General features: G+C 38.4%; 1 protein-coding gene across 5 annotated transcripts in view; it reads right to left on the bottom strand.

Moving 5' to 3' along the window:
- Nucleotides 1-19597, bottom strand: part of RNF8 (ring finger protein 8) — a 124303-nt gene that overhangs the window by 36394 nt on the left and 68312 nt on the right. For 3 of the 5 annotated variants that reach the window (XM_069073592.1, XM_069073591.1, XM_069073593.1), the window contains one exon: nucleotides 15155-15359. The exons of the other annotated variants lie outside the window; for them this stretch is intronic. In XM_069073592.1, coding sequence (XP_068929693.1) covers nucleotides 15155-15359 — 205 coding nt within the window. The remainder of the gene's footprint in view (nucleotides 1-15154; nucleotides 15360-19597) is intronic. 5 annotated transcript variants of the gene reach the window in all.

Genomic DNA, 19597 nt, shown 5'->3' with positions numbered 1-19597 from the left:
AGAGAAAACTGTTACAATGGAGGGGAAGAGCAGGAAGGTGAAAGGGAATGGGACAACCTGATTCTCACTGAATTTGGTTCAAGGAGGGAATAACATACACACTCAATTGGGTATCTTACCCCACAGGAAAATAGGGGGGTAGGGGATAAGAGGGGGGATGATGGAAGGGAGAGTATATTGGGGGAGAGGGTAGTTAGAAGCAAACATTTTTGAAAAGGGACAGGGTCAAAGGGGAAAATAGAGTGAGTGGGGGGGTAGAATAGGATGGAGGGAAATATAGTTAGCTTTTCACAATATAACTGCTATGGAAATGATTTGGGTAACTACACATGTACAACCTATATGGAACTGCTTATCTTCCCAGTGGGGGTGGGCAAGGAGGGAAGAAGGGAAGAAATGTGAAACTCAAAGTTTTAAAAACAAATGTTTAAAAATTTGTTTCTTACATGCAACTGGGAAATAAGATACACAGGTACTGGGGCATAGAAACCCATCTTGCCCCGCTAGAAAGTTAGGGGGGTGATGGGGGAGGATATAAGAGAGAACACATTGGGGGAAGGGGCATTCAGTATTTTGGGGTGGGGGTAGGGGCAAGAGGGGGGAGAAAAAAATTGTAACAAAATCTTGTGGAAATGAATATTGAAAACTAAAAATAAATTAATTAATTAAAAAAAAAAGAAGGCCCTGTTGTGAGCTTCCTTGACTCCTTCACTTTAGTACACTCCACACTTTTCCATTTCTGTCAAAGATGCTACCATTCTTTCAGTCTCTCAGGTTCATAACACTGGAGTCACCCTGGTTTCTTCGCTCTTCCTCACCCCATATATCCAATCACTTGCCAAATCTTGCTGTTTCTACCTCTATAACATGTCTCACATCTCACTCCTCTCTACTAAAATAGCCCTCACTCTAGCTCAGTCCCTCATCACCTCTTGCCTAGATTACTGAAACAGTGTTCCTGCCTCAAATCTTTCCCCACCCCAGTCTACTCCAAATAGTAGTTAAAGTAAACTTGCTTAAGAACAAATCTGATGTCACTCTCCTACTTGATAATGTCCAATGGCTCCCTATTGCTTCTAGATTCAAATATAAAGTTTTTAAGGTCCTTTACAAACTGGGGAGTAGCTAGGTGGTGCAGTGGATTGAGTACTGGGCCTAGTCAGGAAGACGCATCTTCTTTAGTTCAATCGGACACCTAGCTGTGTGACCCTGAGCAAGTCACTTAACCCTGTTTGACTCAGTTCCTTCCTCATTTTAAAAAAGAGATGGAGAAGAAAATGGTAAACCACCATAGTATCTCTACCAAGAAAATTCCAAATAGGGTCACAGAGAGCTGGACACGATTGAAAAGCAACAAAACTACAAACTGGCTCCAATCTATCTTTATTGTACATGACTTGCCTCCACCCTCACGATCTATGATTCAGACAAATTAGCTATCTTTTTGTTCCTTACACAGGGCACTCAAGCACTCAAAAACCTAAAAATCCTTCCCCTTGATTCTGCTACCTTTCTAAGTTATTATCCCTCCTCTCCATCACTGCCAAATACCCACATAAAGAGAAGTATAAACACTGGCTGTTTGTAGAGTCTAGAATACACTTTGTCTCTTTAAGACATGGCTAATATTGTCCTTTCCAAACTACTCTATATTTAATTACCTTGTATTTATTTGAATTATCTCCTCTATGTTTATTCTATATATGACTAAATATAGACTCCATTAGAATGTAAGCTCTTTATGAGTAGCAATTGTTTCATTAACTGAGTTATATTCCAATACAAGTCAGTACTTCCTTCTAGCTATCTCTACCTGGAATCCTATCAGCATCTCAAATTCAACACATCTAAAACTGAAGTCACCATTTTATTCAGCTCTAAAAATTCCTCCTACTTTATTTCTGTTGATGACACCACCAGTCACCCTAGACTTTTAAGCTCAAACTCATCTTTGACCCTTCTCTTTTCCTTACCCTTGGCCAACCAGTTGTCAAGTGTTTCGTCATTTCTAAACCTTTACAATCTCTCTGGCATTTGGTTACTACGTTTCACACTCCCTGCAACCATCCAGTTTCAATTTCTCATCTTTTGTCACCTCTTCTATTTTAACAGCCTAACCAGTCTCCTGCTAGTCTACATAGTCTATCCAGTCTATTCTTCCTCCAAGTCAGTAACACCCACCACTGCCTGACAGTTTTCACTTCTCTACTCTTCTCAGAGGGGGTCTCCATTGTTCAAACAAAAAAAGCATAAATTCCAGAATCTGTATTTAAGATGTTTTCACAATTTGGTTCCAAAATACTTATCAAACCAGTAATCACGTATTTGTGAAATTTCACGTATTGTACGTTCCAGTCAATCTGGACTATTTTCTGTCCCCATCCCTCTTACACTGTCCCTAAAACTTAAAAGGTACTCCACATCTCCATCTGTTCATGTTCCTTTCTTACTTCAAGACACGAAAAAGATGTCAGTTCTTCCATGAAGCCTTCCCTCCCTACCCTACTTCAGCTCGTGATGTTTCTCACCTCAAATTTCTCCTCACACTTCATCTATACCTCTACTTTATCCTCACCTCAACCTTATTTTGTAGTTATTCATACACCTGTTATTTGTCTGGTCAGATTGCTAAACCTCTGGAGAGACAGACCTATTACTCATTTTTTTATCCTCAGTGCCTAGTATGGTAAACCCTACACAAAGTAAACATTAACATTTGTTCACCTGAACTGACCATGCTGTTCTTAGAGGTGAGGGAAGAAGCAGGAACCTGAACCACTCTGCTTATATTTCAGGATCCTAAGGATATAGGCTCATCTGCTCTTAGGAATGTTGCCTCACTATTTACCTTCTGACAGTTGTCTAAAGTTACTCTAGTAACTCCTCTTAGGGTCACTTAACAAAAACTGATTTATCAGGATTAGGCCAAACAATACTGAATGATCAGTAGTATAATATATCGATATTTCTTGATTCATGATTTCTGAAATGTCAGTTAAACCTATGCAGTCTGTATATTTCTACATCTTCTAGGTACATACACTATGTATAAAAAGCCTTTAAGGAGATCATTGATCTTGGGATTTTGGCTTTGCCAAGTAGTACTCATTTCATCCCCCAGTTTTACAATAGGAAAATCTATTTCTCACAAATTCTCAAGACACAAATTTAACTGTGTTTCTCAATTGCTTTTTTTTTGTTTCTTTTTGAGTGTTATTTAAAGAGATTGCTATAGAAGGCAGAGGTCAAGTTATAATGTTTTATCAAGCAACTGATGTTTACCCAGAGCCTACTAATTTCAAGAGAACTTAAAAAAAAAAAACACAAAGAAAACAAATATATATCTAAAAAAAAATATTCTGGTCTGTAATCCTACCAACACAGGGGAAAAGTCTCTGTCCAAAAAAAAAAAAATTCTCTCTTTCAGCAGTCTTATACCAGTATTTCAGATATCCACAATTAATCTTCAACAAGCCTTTAATGAGCAATTAATGTGTGCTTAGCACCAGAGCCCTTTCTAACCTCACTTTCTTTCTGGTACCCAGTACTGTACTGCTTTTTCCAAAGCTGTCATCAGGAAGGGAACTGAAATAACCTTAGAGATAACACTAAGAGGTAAATGGCTAATAAAGTTTAAAGTGTTATCTTCCCAGGGCATTAAGTTAAATGAAGGAAGAGCTAGCTGTGGAAAGGCAAAGCATCAACTAGAGTGTGTGTATGTGTGTGAGTGTGTTAGTGAAGAAGTAAAAGGGCCTTTTGATCCCCTGAAATTAAGTCCATCCAACATTTAATAAATGCTTCTGTTCACAAACATAACCAATGCAACCAAGATTAGAAGGAAAACAAAGTTGGGAAACAATTTTTACAGCAAACATCTCTGATAAAGACCTCATTTCTTAAATATATATAGAATTGAATCAAATTTAAAAGAATGTAAGTCATTCTCCAATCGATAACTGGTCAAAGGATATGAACTGGTAGTTTTCAGATGAAGAAATCAAAGCATACAAAGAAATGTTCTAAATCACTATTGATTAGAGAAATGCAAATTAAAGCAACTCTGAGGTACCACCTATCAGATTGGCTAATATGACAAAAAAGGAAAATGATAAACTTTGGAAAGGATGTGGGAAAATTGGGACACTACTATACTGTTGGTGGAGCTGTAAACTAATGCAACGATACTGGACAGTAATTTGGAACTATGCCCAAAGGACAATCAAACTGCATATCATTTGATCCAGCTATATCACTACTAGATCTATATCCCAAAGAGATCATAAAAAAGGAAAAAGGACTTACATGTACAAAAACATTCACAGGAGCTCTTTCTGTAGTGGCTAAGAATTAGAAATCAAGAGGATGCCCATCATTTGGGGAATGATTGAACAAAGTTGTGGTGTATGAATGGAATGAAATACTATTGTGCCCTATGAGAAATGATGAACAGGCAGATTTCAAGAAAACCTGGAAAGATTCACATGAACTGATACAAAGTAAAGTGAGCAGAACCAGAACGTTCAATACAGTAATAGTAATGTCAAGCAATGATCAACTATGATTGACTTAGCTCTTCTCAGCAATATAATATCCAAGACAATTCCAAAAGACTCATGAAGGAAAATGCTATCCACATCCAGAGAAAGAACTGATGGAGTCTGAATGCAGATGGAAGCATACTATTTTCACTTTATTTTTTTTTCCTAGTTTTTCCTTTTGTTCTGTTTCTTTTTTCACAGCATGAGTAATGTGGAAATGTTTTACATGATTGCATATATATAACTTCTATCAAATAGCTTACCATCCTGGGAGGGAGAAAATTTGGAACTCAAAATTTTACTTAAAAATGAATGTTAAAAATTGTCTTTACATGTAATTGGCAAAAAATAAAATACTATTTAAAAGGGGGAAAAAACAAGTGGTTGTTGGGGCGGCTAGGTGTTAGAGCACTGGCCCTGGAGTCAAGAGGACCTGAATTCAAATCTGACCTCAGACACTTAACACTTACTAGCTGTGTGAGCTTGGGCAAGTCACTTAACCCCAAACCGCCCCTCCAAAAATCAAAATAAATAAATAAGTGCTTATGTTCCAAACACTGCCAAGGGAAGATTCATACTTATTTAAGACATTGACCCTGCTCTCATGGAGCTTGCAGTCTAATAGAGGCAGAAGAGACAGAGATAACTGTAAAAATACATGAGAAGTTGGTTATGTAAGTGCCTAACAAAGTAGAATTTATGGTCCAAAGAGGAAAGCTCTTTTTTTTTTTTTTAAAAGAACTAGGCAGTGTCATTTGAGTTGGATGTTAAAGGATGGCTAACTATCCTAAGTTACACAGTGTTGCCCATAGCTACACATCTAGTTCTTCCTCCCTGATCTAGGTCTTAAATCTTGATTTCAAAGAGTCAATCTTCTGGGAATGATCAACTGGAAGAGAGATGGCATTGGTACAACTTCAGAAGGATAACAACTACAGCCATGCTAATTTTAGTTCCTGGACCCAAAGTTGAGTCCTTATTTAAACTACTTTGCATTGGGTTTTTCGTTAACATAAGCTTCCAACTGGCCCTGAAACCAATATTTCCCCTTCACATAAGAGGGTAGTGTATGAACCAAAAATTCTTCTAACTCCAACACTGTAGAACAGTAAGACTGCTGATCACTCCAACATATCACTCTCCAAATGAGGGCTCAGCAGTCTTTTGTCAGGATCTGGGGAAATTCTCAAATGCTACGCTTGCTTCAATAACTGCAAAAACAAAGAAACATGCCAGGATGGCTTTCAACCATTTGTGTGCAGTAGGGATAGGATTTTTTTTTTTTTGTTTAATATGTTGGCTCTAAAGCTGCCAAATGGGAAAAGGGAGGAGCTTTCTTTCTCTCTAGTTTTTAAAAAGAAAGGAATTAGGGCAGGCTTCTGGTAAGATGGCTGAGTGGTTGTGTCTAAGATCAAGCTGATCATATCAAAGAATGCACCAAATAAAGTGAAAATACAACCAAAAAGAAGAAGGAAAAGGGGGAAAAGGAGTAAGGATTAAGAAGAAGTCTATTCTGTTGAATAAAATCTATTTAACAGGGCAGAAGAGAAGTATAGAGAAAAAAGTTTTCTCCTTTTCTTTCTCTTAATTCATGAAAGAATGAGTAATTTACCCTCTAATATGGATCAGGAAGAAATTTACTCACAGGATTAACTACTGTAAAGTATACAGGGACTTCAATTTTAGCTGCTTCCTCAAGTGTTTTTACTCTCCACCCCTTGGAAATGGGTACAAGGCAAGGCTACCCTCATCCCAAACAACTCTAGTCAGAGGGGGGAAAAAAAGGGAAAACTTTCTGGTGACTGATTCTTGGCCTACCATGCCACTCTAGAGTTCTCTAGAGAGAATAAGAGGGTGATTTTTAGAATGATTAGATTTAAAAACCAATACTGTTCTTATAGTGGATTTAAAAAAGGAAACTTTGGGGCAGCTAGGTGGTGCAGTGAATAGAGCACCAGCCCTGGTGTCAGGAGGACCTGAGTTCTGATCCTGCCTCAGACTGTTAACACAAAAACTAGCTGTGTGACCTTGGGCAAGTCACTTAACCCCAATTGCCCTCCCCCGCAAAAAAAAATTAAAAAAGGAAACTTTAAAAAGGTCATCTATATATAGTAGATTTCACTATCTACATATAAAATCAAGGAAGGACCCACATCCATATGTGACCAGAGGTAGATATGGTGTTCCTAAAATATACCTAACAAGGGAAGAAAACAAAAGGTGAGTTATATACATATTACTTCAGCCTTTAATTTTGCCCTACAAGAATCAAAGGTAACATTGGTTATGTTACCAAACTTCACCAGAGAACTGAAGAGCTAAGAAAGCATCTCTGCTATGCACTAGTGCCCTCTGCTGCAGAGAAGAGACTATCATCATCCTTGTAGCCTGAGCTAGCTAAGCAGGACACAGACCCTTTTCACTTACTCAGTTAGGGGAAGTGCCTAGGCCGAAGACTAGTCCACAAGTTATAGTGATGGATATCTCTTAACATTTTTAATCTGGCCAAACACTGATTCCAAGGTCATCTGTGTTTTCCAGTAGGGATGATTTACATCAACCTTCCTCAAATCTGTCTGCTGTGGGTTGCAACATGAAGGCTATCTGCCAATTTTATTGGTAGTTGGTATCTCACTCCCAAGAGAATCTTTTACCCAGGTTTGGGGGTAGAGTGCCATCTTTTTCAGGGTCACCATTTAGATAGCATTCATATAGGTAGAGACCCAGAAAATCAGGAAGGGTGTTATGAGTTGAGCACTGGTAGTAATTAATGAACAATATTTATTAAATGTATGCACTATGTTCAAGTACTGAGGAGAGCAGGATGTCAGAAGAAAAAAATTTTGGATGTTCAATGTTGAGACCAATAATCCAATTATATTAAATATATAATATATACATAATCATGAAGAAAATGAGCAAGTATGTTGGTTACAATGGACTAATTAAAGACATCTCCACCCTCCCACATGTCAGAAATGTTGTCCACGGGTTTTATAAGCATGACTGGCTTAGCACTCATACTCCTTGGCTATGAGACAGACGGGCTGCCTCCAAATGTCCAGATGCATGAGCTACTGTGGTGGTAGTCTCAGGCAGGCTCTGGCCAGCCCAGTCAGGATGGGTCCACTAGGCAGCTGTTTACTTCTCAAAGTCCCTATAGACAGAAGTGCTTAGGAACAGGAGGCAGCTCGTTGAAAAGAATATTCTCACCAGCTGGGGCTAGGCATAGTATGGCCCTCTGCTTCTTTGGCATATCCAGACACAAATGTGCACTGCTTAGCTAACAGCCAGATGGTGGATAGCACCTGGCAAAGAAACTAGCTGTTGGTATTTTCCTTTGAACTGCCATGTTTTGCCCCAGCAAACAACATTCTAGCAATTTGGCTCTGAGGTTTTCCCTGAAGGCAGTGCTTTATTGGATTACTGTGGGGACTGTACATATCATCCCATGATAATCAGATCCTTCATGCTTTTGTGTGGTCTGTCCTCCCTCAGAAGGGATGCTAGGATCTTACCAATCCTTTCCAACCATTATCTTTCAATAACTTCTCTGTGATCCTCAAGCACAACCTTAGGGATAAGGTCCCCTGTCTGTTTTACATCGAAACGTCTTGACTAATGAATGTCACAACTGTGAACATCCCAATATGACATAACAAAAGCTGATTATGTGGTTCTTAACTTCTCTAGGCTTCAGTGGTTTGTCTGCAAAATGAGGAGTCTCAACTAGAAGATCTCTAAGGTACTCTGCAATTCTAAATCCTTTTATTCTATGACCCAAGTACTTCTCTAGTACCTCCAGTACTCCAGGGTTCTGAGGAAGAACCAACCAAAAGTGCCAAATATCTGACAATACTTTCTTTCTTCTCAGAGGGATGGTGCTCCCCACCATGGTGCTTGTTCCATTTTAGATAATGTTTTAAGCTTTCTTTCTTTCCACCATCATTACCTTGTTTTTCAAATCTTGTTCAGTTATTTCAGCAAGATTCTTTTCTCTTTGTAATTCTGTCTCTTTTCTCATCCCATTTGGGAATCAGAAAACAACTCTAGGCAAAGGCAGTAAGTTTAGGAGTAGTGCAAATGCTATCTGTTGTCACTTAGGAAAGCCATAAGTTTTGAAGTGAAACTAGAAGCAACAGAGCTGGTGAAATCAGCACGATAGATCTTGAGAATTCCCATGAATACCCTTCAGAATCTTGACCAAAGTTTTTCTCATTTTTCTTTTGTTAAATGTGTTATTCCTCAAAGTAACTTATAGCCTCCTTTTCGTTTTTAAGTTCTGTTTTTTACTATTTTTTATGTATGGACCCTTTTAATTACATTATGGGGATAAACGAACTTTTAGTGTTGGGCACACAGGAACTATGTGAATACCACTACAGAATAGTCTTTATACGAATAAAGACAGACATAAATAACCTGAGAAAATTTAAGTGTTCATAGGTAGGCCAAGCCAATATAAAGAAATGACAGTACTAGCTAATATTAGCTCCTAACTTAATGCCATACCAAATGCTCAAAGGATTATTTTAGATCCCTAGAAAAAATAATAACAGTAATCAAGAGATGGAATGCCTTGTATGAGGAACTTCAAGGAGGCCAGTGTCACTGTATGTACATGGGGAAGAGGGTGGGGAGGGGTAAGGTATAAACAGACTGGAAGAGTAGGAAGGAGCCGAGTTACAAAGAGTTTTGAATGCCAAAGAGAGAATTTTTTGGAGTACAGAACTAGTAGTGGTATCCTTGGGTCAATGAATGCACACAGTTAATAAATTCTGGGGGATGATTAAGAGGGTGGTTTTGGAGAAAACTGGGAACACTTCAATGAACTGATGCAGAGTGAAGTGAGCAGAACCAGGAGAACAAGAATAACAATTTTATAACGACAAATAACTTTGAGAGACTTAGGAACTCTGACCAATGAAATGAATAACCATGATTGCAGAGGACATAACCTGTTTGCTATACAGATAGCAAGTAGAAGAGGCTATCGGAAGGAAGAGTGGTACAGTGGAAAAAGCAATGAATTTATAATAAGAGGACCTGGCTTTGAATTCTAGCTTTGCAACTTAATACCTGTACAACTTTGGGCAAGTGACAACTTCTATGGGCCTCATCTTCCTCATATGTAAAATGAAAGGACTGGACTATGAGAGCTTCCAGGTCTAATCTATGATACTATAATATATCAAAATAATTTACTAAATGGGTTGAAGAAGAGGTCAATAATACTGACAGCTTAATTCTTCTGATCCCTCCCCAACCCTAAAAGGCAAAATAATTATTCAGGTGGGGCTGGGAACACAGATGGCTTTTTCAAGACTTGATCCTAAGAAGGTCAACAATATCTTACCCAAGGCAACAGCCTGTGGAATTAGTAACCCAAATCAAAGCTATTTATCTACCTACTCTATACATACATCTTTCTATGCCATGTACCAGGAGCTGGTAGAGTTAAAAAAATAAATAATACATAGATCAAATCACAGATCATAGATTGAGAGCTAGCAAAGACCTTAGAGGTCATCAAGTCCAAACATCCTCATTTTTCAAATAAGGAAACTGAGACACAGAAAGGTTAAGGTACTTGCCCAGAAAGCAGTAGGTGCTTAGTAAATATTTGTGGAATTGAACTAAATTTATAGTCCCATCATCAAAAGATAAAAAGTAGCAGTGCTGGTTCCAGGTCTGGGCTGGGAACTATGTCAACAGATATGAAGAACAAGCAAAGGAGGCAAAAGTGGTACTGAGAAGGACAAGAAGCTGCTCTGAGTCCCCTCAAAAGACACCAGCATCGTCCTGGATTCCTCATTTTCCTTCACCCCATATATCCAATCAGCTGCCAGGTCTGGTTTATTCTACCACCGTAACATCACTTACCTCCATCCTCCTTTTCTCACAAAGCTTCTACTCTAGTTTGGTATCTTATCTTCCCTAGTCTGGACTACTACAATACCTGCCTCACAGGTTTCCCTACCTAAAAGTCCCTCTCCTCTCCACTCCACCCTCCACACAGCTGCCAGATCAATAGTCTTTTTTTTTTTCAATTTCTTTCTTTTTTTAATATCCTCTAATTTTACAGTCTTTATTTCAAGTTATCTAAGGGACATAAACTTTTTTTTTCCTTTCTTTTTTTTTAAATTTATTTTTTTAATGCTTTATTAACTTCTGATTGACATCATTCGTTTCCACCAGATTTTGAGTTACAAATTTTCTCCCCGTTTTTCCCTCACCCATCGCCCCAAAACAGCAGTCCCACAGGATATCTCCTCCTCCAAACTGCTCTCTCCCATATTTCCTCCCATACCCGTTTCAACTTTTCCAGTGGATCTCTGTGCCTCAGTGCCTGTATATCTTTTTTTTTTCTTAATAACATGTAAGATGGTATTAATAAGAGTATATATACACACACACACACACACACACACATATATATATATTTGAATATTTGATTTTTAAGACTTTCAATTCCAGATTCATTCCCTTCCCCCCCTGCCACCCACCCCCACTGGGGAGACAAGCAGTTCAGTATAGGTTGTACATGTGCGGCTAATGCAAAACAATAACATAGTAGATGTATTGTAAAAGACTGACTATATTTCCCTCCCTCCTATCCCACCTCCCACTTGTTCTATTCTCTATTTGATCCTGTCCCTTTTCACAAGTGGGTACTTCCAACTTCCCTCCCCCCCAGCCTGCCCTCCCTTCCATCATCCCCCCTCACATCCCACTCCCCCCCTATTCTCCTGGAGGGTGAGATACCCTATTTAGTGTGTATTTCCCTCCCTCCTCAAGCCAGATTCAATAGGAATAAGGTTGACCCATTCCCTTTTGCCTTTCTATTCTTCCCCTCCATTCAGATCAATAGTCTTACACTACAGTTCTGACCAAATTATTCCCTTGCAATAGTAACCTATTACCACTAAGATGAAATATAAATTCTTTCAATTGGCATTTAAAACCTTTTATAATCTGGTTCCAATTTATCCTTTCGACCTTCACTCTATGGTCCAGCCTAACTGGCTTTCTTCTGCTCCTCATTCAATCTCCTGCTGCTAGGCTTCTGCTCACATTGTGGCTCCCCCTTCACCCCACCATACCTTGAGTATGTATCTTTACCTCTGCTTCCCTAAGAATGACTAACTTCCTGTAAAGTTCAGTTCAAGTACCAGCTCCTACATGAGCCTTTGCCGCATTCTCCCAGCTATTCATGATGATGCAAGTGTCTGTGTGTGTGTACATATACACAGAAAGGTATAATATGCATTTCACAAATTCTTGCTGACAGGTTAACACCTATACGCCAAGGAGAGGGACAGTTTTCTAGGCTTTTCTATCAGGTCACATAATACATTCCAAACCCACCTCCAATCTCTTGAAATACCATTAATTAAATCCTAGGGAATAAGCATTATTTAAAAAATGAAGATGCCTCTGGGAGAGCTGGTGGGATATCACATACAGTGAATTGTTTAATCAGATTTGCTTTTCTCTTTACATCTGGCTAAAATCATTCCATGGCCCCAAGATGCATTTTTATTGGGGACAGAGGTGTGTAGCATGGGGAAGGCAAATAGGAAGAAAGAAGAAATAATTTCCAAGCAAGATACTTTGCTGGGAGTAGGGGAAAAGTCTGTGTAGGACCATCATTGTAAGGGACTTTAGACAACCAGAAAGAAACAGGGTGAAGAAAACATTAGGAAATAGAAAGACATCAAAGGCAGGTTTCCCCTCTTTTAAAATGTAGCTTAAGGGCATCCCTGTTCCCTGCTCTCTCCCTTCAGAATATATAACCCAAAAGGAGGGGAGCATTTTTGACAACTGATGAAAGATTGGGTCTGGGTTTCCTCACTGGCAAAATGGGATCATTAGGTACCCTAGTACCTCACAGAATGGTTATAAGAATCAAATTATATAATGTTAATTATAACTTCAAATGCTTTACTAATGAGTTTTTCTCCTACATATATACATACATGCACATATATGTAAATTTACATTGATGAAGTAGATGAAAATTGCATTAATGCAGACAATCATTTGCATCTGAGTAGGAATTCCAAATAAAAATTTATGCATTTGTCACTAATAAATAAATCCATATACTTGTATATAATGCATAAACTTGATAGTGATACACATTGCTGAATATAAAACAAGACAGTAAGTGGTGTGTGTGTGTGTGTGTGTGTGTGCACGCACACATACCCGTGACTGTGTGCGCATTTGCAATTAAGAGAAATTTAATCCTAAATCTAATTTGGAAATTAGTCAACAACAGAAGACTAGAATCATTCCCGCCTCCAACTCTTGTGGAAAAGAGTCAGATTATATGCAGCTTAAAAGTGGGAACTATACCCAGGACCTGTATGATCATAACTACAAAACACTTTTCACACAAATAAAGTCAGATCTAACTAATTGGAAAAATATCAATTGCTCATGGCTGGGTAGAGCTAATATAATGAAAATGACAATTTTACCTAAATTAAATTATTTAGTGCCATACCAATTAATTTACCAAAAAACTACTTTATAGAGTTAGAAAAAATAGTAACAAAATTCATCTGGAAGAATAAACGGTCCAGAATATCAAGGGAATTAATGAAAAAAAATGCTAGGGAAGGTAGACTAGCTTTACCAGATTTCAATCTGTACTATAAAGCAGCAGTCATCAAAACTACCTGGTACTGGCTTAGAAATAGAGAAGTAGATCAATGGAATAGATTAGGCACACGAGATTCAGAAGTCAACGACTACAGTAATGTATTGTTTGATAAACCCCCAGACCCTGGTTTTTGGGATAAGAACTCACTGTTTGACAAAAACTGCTGGGAAAACTGGAATATAGTATGGCAGAAACTGGACATAGACCATTATCTAACACCATATACCAAAATCAAGTCTAAATGGGTTCATGATCTAGGTATAAAGGTTGATACTGTAAGCAGTCTGCTAAAACAAGGAATAGTTTACCTATCAGACTTGTGGAGAGGGAATGACTTTATGACAAAACAGGAATTAGAGAACATTATAAAATGTAAAATGGATAATTTTGACTACATGAAATTGAAAAGTTTCTGTACAAATAAAGCCAATGTAACCAAGATTAAGAGGGAGGTGGGAAATTGGGAAAGAATCTCTACAACCTATGTCTCTGACAAAGGACTCATCTCTAAAATATACAGAGAAATGAATCAAATGCATAAGAATACAAGTCATTCCCCAATTGATAAATGGTCAAAGGATATGAACAGGCAGTTTTCAGTGAAAGAAATTAAAGCTATCTATAAGCACATGAAGAAATCCTCTAATTCACTATTGATTAGAGAAATGCAAATCAAAACAACTCTGAGGTACCACATCTCACCAGTCAGATTGGCTAAGATGACAAAACAGGAAAATGACAAATGCTGGAGAGGATGTGGGCAAACTGGAACACTAATGCATTGCTGGTGGAGTTGTGAACTGATCCAGCCTTTCTGGAGAGCAATCTGGAATTATGCCCAAAGGGCTATAAATACTTTCATACCCTTTGATCCAGCAATACCACTCCTAGGGTTATATCCCAAAGAGATCATAGAAATGGGAGAAAGACCCATATGTACAAAAATGTTTATAGCAGCTCTTTTTGTGGTGGCAAAGAATTGGAAATTAAGGGGGTGCCCATCAATTGGGGAATGGCTGAACAAGTTGTGGTATATACGCATGTTATGGAATACTATTGCGCCATAAGAAACGGGGAGCAGGCGGTCTTCATATTTACCTGGAGAGGCTTAAAAGAACTGATGCTGAGTGAGAAGAGTAGAACCAGGAGGAATTTGTACACAATTACAGACACAACGTATGTGTGATGACCAACTTTGATAGACTGGACTCTTCTCAACAATACAGGGATATAAGTCAATCCCAAAAGACGCATGATGGAGAGAAAAACGTGCATCCAGAGAAAGAACTAGAAAGAACTAAAATTATATCCAGGTGGAAGCAAAATACCAGATTTTTTTTGTTCTCTTATTTGATTTTATGTCCTCTTTACCATTTTTCATTCCAGCTGGTACAATCCATCCTTATAACCTGACCATTGTATAATGTGAAAGTATTTACAGATCCTATACTTGATAATAAGCCGCCATGGGGGAGAGGAGAGGGAGGGGGACAAAATGTGAAATTCAAGGAATTGTGGAATTGAATCCTGTAAACTAAAAGGAAACAAACAAATTAATAAATTAAAGTTTAAAAAAAAAGTGGGAACTATGTCTCAGATATTTATGGTATGTCTACAAAGGTAAGCATTTTTACAAAAGTTTGTTGAATAAATAAAATGAACCATTTTCCCATGTCTGCCATGTTATTTATTTATTTATTTATTTTTTAAAGCAATTGGGGTTAAGTAACTTGCTCAAGGTTACATGGCCAGTTATTTCTGGGTGTGGTGCTAAGTATCTGAGCCCAAATTCGATCCCAGGTCACCCCACTTTGGGGCTGGTGCTCTTACTCACTGAGCCACCTGGCCGCCCCTCTTCCATGTTATTTAAATACTGAATACGCTGTGCTAAGATATCAGGCTCCTCATACCTCATGCATTCAGAAGCCTTCCCTTCCCTCCTTACCTCTTCTTTCATTAATGAGAATTTCTCGTCGCTCTTTCATTTCAGAGCTCAGTTTCTCAACCATCTTGCTGATACAGTTGTCCAGCACTAGGGAGCGAGTTTTAGATTCAATATCTTGTCTACAAATGGGACATTCCACTTTTCGCTTCATCCACTCATTGATGCAGTAGGAACAAAAGCTGTGGGCACAATTCAAGGTGACAGCCTAAAAAGGGCAAGGAGGAAGGCATCAGGAATCTCGCTCTTGGATGTTTTTCTTTTTCTTTTCTTTTTTTTGATTGTATTTTTATTTAAAAAAATTTTTTTTTATCAAATGCTTTATTAACTTCTAGTTTACATCATTCATTTCCGCAAGATTTTGAGTTACAAATTTTCTCAGCATTTTTCCTCTACCCACCACCCCAAAATAGCGATCCCACTGGATATCCCCTCCTCCAATCTGCTCTCTCCCATATATTCTCCCATCCACTCCCTCCAACTTTCCAGTAGGGCCTATGTGCCTGTATATCTTGTTTCCCATTTACAAGTAAAATAATATTGATGACGGTATTTATATATATACTTTAAACAATTGATTTTAAAACTTTGAATTCCAGACTCATTCCCTTCTTCCCTTGTCACCCACCCTTACTGGGAAGATAAGCAGTTCAGTACAGGTTGTACATGTGTAGCTATTTGGATGTTTTTTCAACAGAAAAAGAAACAATATGATGAGTAAGTCTGTCAGGCAAATCAGATTATCATCGATAATGATCGGTTAAGTGGTGACTGCCCAACCAGGTCAGCCAGGACTTTGTAGGACGTAAGAATCAATCCCAGGACTGTGTTCAAACACATCTTGAACCATTTTCTGATTAAAGACATAGATTCACAATTAGAGTGATAAGGCTAGAGGTGCACAATGAGATATACATTTAATGAAATTCCCAATGTGTGGATTTATTTTGGTTGATTATACTTATTTCAAGTCCGGGTTTTTATTTTGGGAAAAGAGAGAGATTTATGAAGGGGAAGAGATAGAAAAGTGACAGTGATACCACAACAAAGAAAGAAGAAAAAGAGTGTCAATTAAGGATTTTTTTTTAATAAATAGAAAAAAAAAGCAAGTTCAAAATAAGAAAAAAGGAAATTCAAAGGGAGAAAGGGATAAGCAAGACAGATTTGGAATTTCCATATAGTATTTATTATATACTTAAAAACAACAACAAAGATGTATGTAATAGAGATTCAACAGGAAAAGAATCTACATACACATATAGCAGCTTTTTTTCCTTTGGTTATAGTAAAGAAGTGAAAACTAAGAGAGTGGCCATCAGATGAAGAATGGTTGAACAAATTTATGGTATATGAAGGTAAAGATAGAATGTTGTGCCATAAGAAATGAAAAAATAAAAAAAAGAAATGACAAATCTCCTTTTTCTTTTGTATAGGGAAAAATAATGTTTGTTGTTTTTCAAGTTTATAATAACAACAAAAGAAAAAAAATGAATTTAGGTGGGAGCCATATTGTAGAGAACTTTAAATGGCAACTTGGTATTTTCCCCTAGAGGCAACAGGTAACCACTTATGATTTTTCAGCAAGAGAGCATTTGTTTTGAGAAGGGAGATCTGTGTTTTAGGAATATTAATTTGGTAGCTATGAGGAAGATGGATTGGAGAGGGGAGACACTAGATAGAAGCAAAATAATCAATGAAGGAAACTACTGCAATAGTGTAGGTGGGAGGTGATTAGGGACTGAGAGGGGGAATGAGAAGAGAAAGATTTAAGAGGTAATGTGGAGACAGGATAGACAGACAAAACTTGGGAAGTATTTGGATACAGAATTTTAGGGAAAGTGAAAAGCCAAGAGGGCAGCTAAGCAGCACAGTGCAGAGAATGCTGGGCCTAGAATCAGGAACTCATCTTCCTGAGTTCAAATCCAGCCTCAGATACTCACTAGCTGCATAACCCTGGGCAAGTCACTTAACCCTGTTTGCTGTAGTTTTCTTGTCTGTAAAATGAGCTGGTGAAAGAAATGGCAAACCACTTTACTAAGTATCTTTACTAAGAAAATCTCAAGGGGCTGCCAGGTAGCACAGCGAGTAAGAGCACCAGCTCCAGTGTTGGGATCACCTGGGGATCAAATCCGGGCTCAGACACTTAGCAGCCACCCAGAAACACCTGGCTGTGTAACCTTGAGCAAGTTACTTAACCCTGATTGCTTTAATAAAAAAAAAGAAAGAAAGAAAATCTCAAATGGAATCACAAAGAATCAGATACAACTGAAACAACTAAATTACAACAACAAAAAGCCAAGGATGGGGGCAGCTAGGTGGTGCAGTGAATAGAGCACTGCCCTGGAGTCAGGAGGATCTGAGTTCAAATCTGGCCTCAGACACTCGACACACTTACTAGTCATGTGACCTTGGGCAAGTCACTTAACCCCAATTGCCCTCCAAAAGAAAAAAAAAAAGCCGATGATTTTCTAAAGCCAGTGAGTTTGATGTTCTTTTTTTTTTTTCTTTTTGGAGGGCAACTGGGCTTGACTAGCCCAAGGTCACATGGCTAGTTTTTTGTGTTAAGTGTCTAAGGCCGGATTTGAACTTAGTACCTCCTGACTCCAGGGCAGTGCTCTGTTCACTGCACCACCTAGCCGCCCCTGAGTTTGATATTCTATGGGAATATTCTAGAATGCATAAAGAGAGAGTTGGCAAACATCTGAAAAGAGAAGGTATGATTGATTACAAAGACCCAACATGGCTTCATCAAGGGCAAATCATACCAGACTAACCTCATGTTCTTTTTTGACAGGATTATTAAATTTATGATGAGTGGAATGCTCTATGTAGGCATTATTTAGAACTCAGTGAAGTAAAGCATCTCATACTTTTTATGTATAAAAGATGAGCTATGAAATAATACAATTAAATGCATTCAAAACTGAGTGGATGGCTAGACTCAAAGAGCAGCTCTGTTACTGGTGCAAAGTCAACATGTTATGGGATCTTCAGTGGGGTCCCAGGGATCTATGCTTTGGTATTAGGCCACTTAACATATTTTTATCAATGACTGGAACAAAGGCATAGATGGCATGCCCATCACATTTTCAGATGACAAAAAACCAAAAGGAATACTAACAATAGGATGAAAAAAGATATCAAGAAGCTAGAATATTGGACTGAATATAAATAGGATGAATTCAATAGGAATAAATGTAAAGTTTTACTCTTGGGTAAAAAACCCCCAATTTCGTCAGTGCAAAATGGAGGAGTCATTGGATAGACAGTGGTTGTTTTCAAGAGGATTTAGTGCTTTTAGTGGGCTACAAACTCACACATATGGCAGCTCTTTTCTTTTTTTGATTATAGCAAAGAAGTGAAAACTAAGAGAGTGGCCATCAATTGAAGAATGGTAGAACAAATTTATGGCATATCAAGGTAAAGTGATAATATTGTACCATAAGAAATGAAAAAAATGAACAAAATAACCCAGAAATGACAAAATGAGGGTGTTCAGAGAAACTAGGGAAGATCTGTATGACCTGCTGCCAGGTGAAGTGAACAGATATAAGAAAACAACTTACAGGGGCGGCCAGGTAGCACAGTGAGTAAGAGCACCGGCCCCAGTGTCGGGATGACCTGGGGATCAAATCCGGGCTCAGACACTTAGCATCCACCCAGAAACACCTGGCCATGTAACCCTGGGAAAGTTACTTAACCCCAATTGCCCTCCAAAAGGCCAAAAAAAAAAAAAAGGGAGAGAGAGAGAACAAATATTGGGGCGGCCAGGTAGCACAGCAAGTAAGAGCACCGGCTCCAGTGTCGGGATGACATGTGGATTGAATACAGGCTCAGACACTTAGCATCCACCCAGAAACACCTGGCCCTGTAACCTTGAGCAACTTACTTAACCCCAATTGCTTAGGGGCGGCCAGGTGGCTCAGCGAGTAAGAGCACCGGCCCCAGTGTTGGAATGACCTGGGGATCGAATCTGGGCTCAGATACTTAGCACCACACCCAGAAATAACTGGTGGTGTAACCTTGAGCAAGTTACTTAACCCCAATTGCTTAAAAAAACAAACAAACAAAAACCTTACACACTAACAACAACATTGTAAAGACAAAGAACTTTGAAAGACTTATGAAGTCTGATAAATGTAATAACCAACCATGATTCCACAGGGCAGTTAATGAAGCATACGACCCACTTTCTAATGGACTCAAGGTGCAGAATGAGACATATATTTTTGGACATAGACAATGTAGGACTTCGTTTTGCTTGACTATGCATATATTAAAAAAAGAGTTTTTCTTTTCTTTTTTTAAATCTGAAGGGGATAGAGGTAAGAGGAAGAGGTAGAATAGAAAATGGGTTGCCCCCCAAAATGAAATCAGGATAGCTCTGAAGGTCATACATTGTAATGCGAATGTAAATTTTAAAGATCTTCCCTGCCCCTAGGCTAA

Source organism: Petaurus breviceps, unplaced genomic scaffold (genome assembly GCF_028583685.1).
Source record: "Petaurus breviceps papuanus isolate PSGF00001 unplaced genomic scaffold, PetGlider_PUasm1.0 90865, whole genome shotgun sequence".
In the NCBI taxonomy this organism is placed as follows: Eukaryota; Metazoa; Chordata; class Mammalia; order Diprotodontia; family Petauridae; genus Petaurus; species Petaurus breviceps.
Note: the sequence above shows the minus strand (reverse complement) of the source record. Positions and strands in the feature narration are given on the sequence as shown.